The sequence below is a fragment of the Centruroides sculpturatus genome, unplaced genomic scaffold, assembly GCF_000671375.1.
Source record: "Centruroides sculpturatus isolate CEXI.00-Female unplaced genomic scaffold, Cexi_2.0 scaffold6, whole genome shotgun sequence".
In the NCBI taxonomy this organism is placed as follows: Eukaryota; Metazoa; Arthropoda; class Arachnida; order Scorpiones; family Buthidae; genus Centruroides; species Centruroides sculpturatus.
Window position 1 is genome coordinate 173,399 of NW_019384869.1, and position 5,189 is coordinate 178,587.

Sequence of the window (5,189 nt, forward strand, 5' to 3'; positions counted from 1 at the left end):
TAATATAAAATTTAACATACCTGGGTATTGATTGAAAAATAACCTTTCCTATTTCTAAATAATTCTGCATTTGTTCCAGGAGATGAAATTGGAATATGAGTACAATCTATAGCACCTATAACACCTGGAAACTTAGCAATATCATAAAATTTTTTAATGACTTTTCTATATTCCAGCATGGTCGATGGAAATGCGATGTACTTTTTTGAAAGGCTCCCCAAAGCTTTAGATACAGTTTTAATTATCCTACATACGCTTGATTTCGATGTTGAAGTCAGATCTCCCACTTCGTGATAAAAGTTTCCAGTGGCATAAAAACGTAAAGTGATCAATAACTGCAATAGAGGCGATATAGGATGGTTTCTTCTTGTATTATATGATGGCAAGAGGTGCTTGATTTCGTCACATACAAGTATAACAGTTCTTTTAGAAAGCCTATACCTTTCGATAAACAGTTGATCGTCAAGCTTTTCAATAGGATTGGATCGATCACAAACTAATCGTCGTGGAATTCGAAAGTAATTTTGTATTATTTCGTTTTCATACACATACTCTGCAAAGTAAGACAAATCTTCCGCCATGTTTGCCGAGATTAGTACACTAATCGCCCGAATTTGGTGGATTAGTTACTAATGCCAGATTACGTCTAATCTTAGAATGGTGGAACGCAAAATCAGTAATCCTGTATTAGTGATAGTTGTTAATCCTGCGATTTGCCTAATCGTCTGTTGGTGAAATAGGGGGCTAGACCAACAGAGGATATTGCACAAACCGTTGAGTTTAAATGAGCAGTAGACCTACTAAAAACCATTTATTATTTAACGGCCATAAAAATTATATTTTTATTAATGATGTCTCCAAAGTTCAGCGAATTTTTCGCAGAAAAATAATTTATCAGAAAGCACGCGAACGCCATTCGATGCACCGCTCCCCCACGAAAACAAGCTTAAGCAATGGCGTCGTCGAATGATGCACACTCTGTAAGTAATCCTACAATTTCTTGTTTATAGCATAGTTTATATGGATTATTCCCAAAAAATTATACGTGTTTTGGAAAGGTTGAATCGAATTAGTCTAGAATCGATTAATTTTATGGAAGAAAACCTTTCAAACAGACGTAATCCGTAAACTGCACACGTGCCGGACTGTGATTGGCTCATGTATTTAAGGACTCGTAAAACATGAATTTCATAAAAAACGGAACGTATCTACCATGTTATAGGGGGGTCGACTGTATTTGTAACAGGCGCCATATTTAAGTTTGTCTCTGGTGTCAAATGCCCTAGCCATGGCTCTGCTTTTTTATACAGTAAACAAAATAATTAAATTTTTTCCCATTAATTTGGAATGATTAAATTCAAATCTACATAGTTAATAAAATACCGCTAAACATCGCTAAATAGTCTGTATATATACACACATACATACGTACATAACGAGCAATTATATTTATTTATTATGACATCTTTATAGTACCAGGCTGCAATTTTTTGTCACAGTGCACTTAAGTTTAGTAGTATCGTGCCCCTATACATCATAGTTTTCCTCTTAACAATGAAGTCAATGCTGGTCATGTATCTAATTTCGTTCAAGAGACAATTTTGATCTGATATAACGTGACTTCCGGCCAAAATCGGAAGTTTGTGTGTACTGTAGTTAATTGGTCGCCTGCCGCTAAGTTTTCCATATCTGGTCATGAATTATATCTATTTAACACCTTTCTCGAGAGTAAGGAAGGACAGAACAGTGGGAATTTATACGCCTACGATTTTTTAAAATTGTAGTTCAAATACTGTACAGACCCTCGATATTTTGTGTAGGCCTATATATAAATATAAATATTGAGAGGGTTCAACAAATTGCTGGATTACACGCAATTGGTTCTTTCTCTGTGTCACTGGAAATTTATCAAACAAGAACCTTTCCACGTTGTATGGTCGGAAGCAAATCGACTGTTTAAGGCATTTTTATCTCTTGCTTTTACTATTTGTTCGCTATTTAATTTTTACAGTAGTCGAAAGTAAAATATTTTGACTTAACGACAAAGTAATAATATCAAACGCATTATTTTAATTTGCGCCATCTAAATGCATTCAGATGGATTAATGCCGAAATTAAAAAAAAACGCGCTGTTAAGAATTCTTTAATTTTAAAGCCCGAATTATATATTTTTAATGTATAATGAAAAACTAAAAAAAAAAATGTTTATGACTTTAAGGTGAATTTTTAAGTTCTTGCGTGTATCGTCTAGCGTGCAGCAAAATGACGTCAATTTGATGTCATATCACACGCTATTCAAAGCTTGAGTAGAGTGGATTTGACGTCAAATTGATGTCATTTTGTTCACGATAGTGGTTGCTCGCAAGAACTGAAATACAACTGAATTTATCTACATTAAAAATATATAAAAAATGCTTAAAAGTTTAAGACGCGTGCTAATATTAACTTATTACTATATAATTCTTTTTGAAAGATAAATCCGGAACTCCCGATCTTTGGAGTGTTTATTACATGTATACATACTAATACGACATTAACATATTTGTTGGTTACAGACTTGAACATTTCTCTTTAAGAAAGTAATGCCTCAATAACAATATCCAATATAAAATTTAAACATTTATTATGTAACTTTATACAAATATAGAATACATTCAATTCTGTTTTACTCGACTTTTTAAATGAAACACCAAAATACATAATAGCTTTTAACATAAAATGGCATACAAAAAGTATATGTTATTTAAAGACATTGAAATAAACGCAATTATACAAACAATTTGTCAAAACTTTTAATTACATCTTTTTCTGACTGCTTCGATGGATGGATAAAATCGGAATGAAAGACTAATTGTCGCTACATACGTTCAAATAAGTCGTAAAAAATAGGCAAATCTTAAAAAAATTTACTTCAGCCTGTAACACCTTAATTAATTAAGACTAAGTAGTTTTATGGTTTTGTTGTAGACTTTTTAAAATGTAGGCCTATATACGGTTCTGGAAAAAATGTTTAGGACCGCCAGTGCAATTAAAATTGTGAATGAAACAGAACAATTTCTTTTTAATATTTTATTTACTATTACTAAATATAACAATATAATGATGCAGAAATCCAACTTAGAGTTCAGAATGGACGACTGAACTGGGGAATAATGAGTGGGGTGCTGTGTGATAAGAAAATAAGTTGCAAAATGAAAGAAAAATTATACAAAACCGTGGTAAAATCACTTGCCAGGAATGTAGTCGTAAATCATCAACGTTCCTTATAAAACTTCTCGACAAACTAAAGATGAAGTTTCCGGTTTGTTTCCGAATTGCCCATTATACCTTGCTAAACCTAGCAAATTTTCTCGAAAAAGTTATTTAACTACTTTTATTATAAACTATTTAACCAAACTCATAACGTAAAACATATTGCCAATTGCTACATTTTTTTTTCTACAGCAGTGTACAAAAATTATAACCAAATATTTTTTATTACAGCCGGTTTTTTTTTGGGACAATTAGATCTGTATAACGAAATAAAAGTCCTGCTTCTCCAACATTTTTGCAACTATATAATGATATGCTAAACTACTGTCAAGTGAATACAGAATAAAACCGTTTGTAAAGGACACTTCTAAATAACGAACACCTTTAATTAACGAACATTTTAAACTATGTCAAAAAATTTTTACGGAGACGAAATTAAAAATCAATCGATGGTTTATGAGTTTAAATTACATTTAATAGATTAAAAAATATTTTACTTTAAGTATAAAAATGTCCGTTTAATAAAGATTTAAAAAAAAATTATAAACATATTCTATTACTTTTAAATTATTTTATAAATTTCAATAAGTTTATTGAAATTAAACACAAATTAAAGTTCAATTAGAGATTGTCGATAGTGATAATCAATGGTAAAAATTGCATTTGTAGATCGTCTTAACATCTGGTGGATCTCAACGAGCGTGGTATCACTTGTCCAGATGAACCTCGGTGATCCTGCGGCCTTCAAACTCGTAGCTGATTAACGTCAGAGTGGTTCGATTCCACCTTCTGGGCGTCGCGCGCGTGTCTAAAATTAAAGCTTTTTTTGAGGTGGTCCGAACCTTATAGGGACCTTTGTTCACTTGTATACACTATGCTTAGACCAAAAATTTCCCCCAGGCCCACCAGGGCCAAGCAGTCTTCGTTCCCTGAACACTGGGAGTTCAGTGGTGGATTCTCGCCACTCTCGGACAGGCTGGCCACGTGGAGTTTTCCGGGTTTTCTCCACGTCTGTAATGTCTAAATAGGGGCCAGTTTCACTTAGAAAGATCTCCCGGAAGGCATCCCTCCTAGGCAGATCGCCCAAGTGCTGCGTTGTCATAACTAAACAAACAAACAAAAATTCCCCCTAAATCCAGAGGAATTTTCCGAACTTGGCAACCCTAAATGAGTGACAATCCAGAACCCACCACATGGACGTAGCTGTGTAAGAGTGATTTCACACTACAACCGACTATATATTTATTTTATGTATATTTTGTTTGGTAATGTATAATTACTTTTTGAATTCAGTAGGCCTATACTGTATTTTTAAAAATTAAAATAAATTTGTTCTTGATTTATGCCATAAAATGTTAAAATTTCGCACATTACGACTATCTTAACTTGATAATTGAATAGATAAACTTTTAGTATTTATTCTGTCTGATTATCAGTGTTATGATTATTTATAGTATTAAAAACAATACGACAAAATAGTGTTAATCTCTCAAATAAAAAATAGCATGTAAATATAGAAAATATCAATACGTAAATAATGCGATTATTATGTAAATTCAAAGTTGAAACGAATCATTTAAAAATATACATAGTAAAATCTCGATATTACGTACTCCAATATAACGGACCACTTTTCAGTCGTCGTTTTATTTACTTTATTTACAATAAAAAAATACAAAAATAATATAAAAATTCATTTTTAAATCATTTTTAGCGTAGATTTTTACATTACATTTAGTTTTTGTTCGGAGAAAAATATCCGAAAATTCGTTATCGAGAACCGTTCTAACGTGATTCTAGCCTACTTAGTAATGAACTTTTCGATATAACGGACGAGTTCGCAATAACGAATAATCACGATATAACGAACTTTCATTATAACGGAACAATTTCTTTGGTCCTGTGCTGATCCGTTATATTGAGCTTTTACTGTATAA

The 5,189-nt window shown here is 32.2% G+C and overlaps 1 protein-coding gene across 1 annotated transcript; it reads right to left on the reverse strand.

Moving 5' to 3' along the window:
* Window positions 1-11: 11 nt before the first annotated feature.
* On the reverse strand, window positions 12-639 carry LOC111630836 (putative nuclease HARBI1). Its single transcript, XM_023375000.1, has one exon. The coding sequence runs from the start codon at window positions 579-581 to the stop codon at window positions 12-14; it is 570 nt and encodes a 189-aa protein (XP_023230768.1). The 5' UTR covers window positions 582-639.
* Between the last annotated feature and the right edge of the window lie 4,550 nt (window positions 640-5,189).

What these genes read in the sequence shown, in the direction of transcription:
- LOC111630836 (XM_023375000.1), bottom strand. Translation starts at nt 581, where the DNA reads ATGGCGGAAGATTTGTCTTACTTTGCAGAGTATGTGTATGAAAACGAA.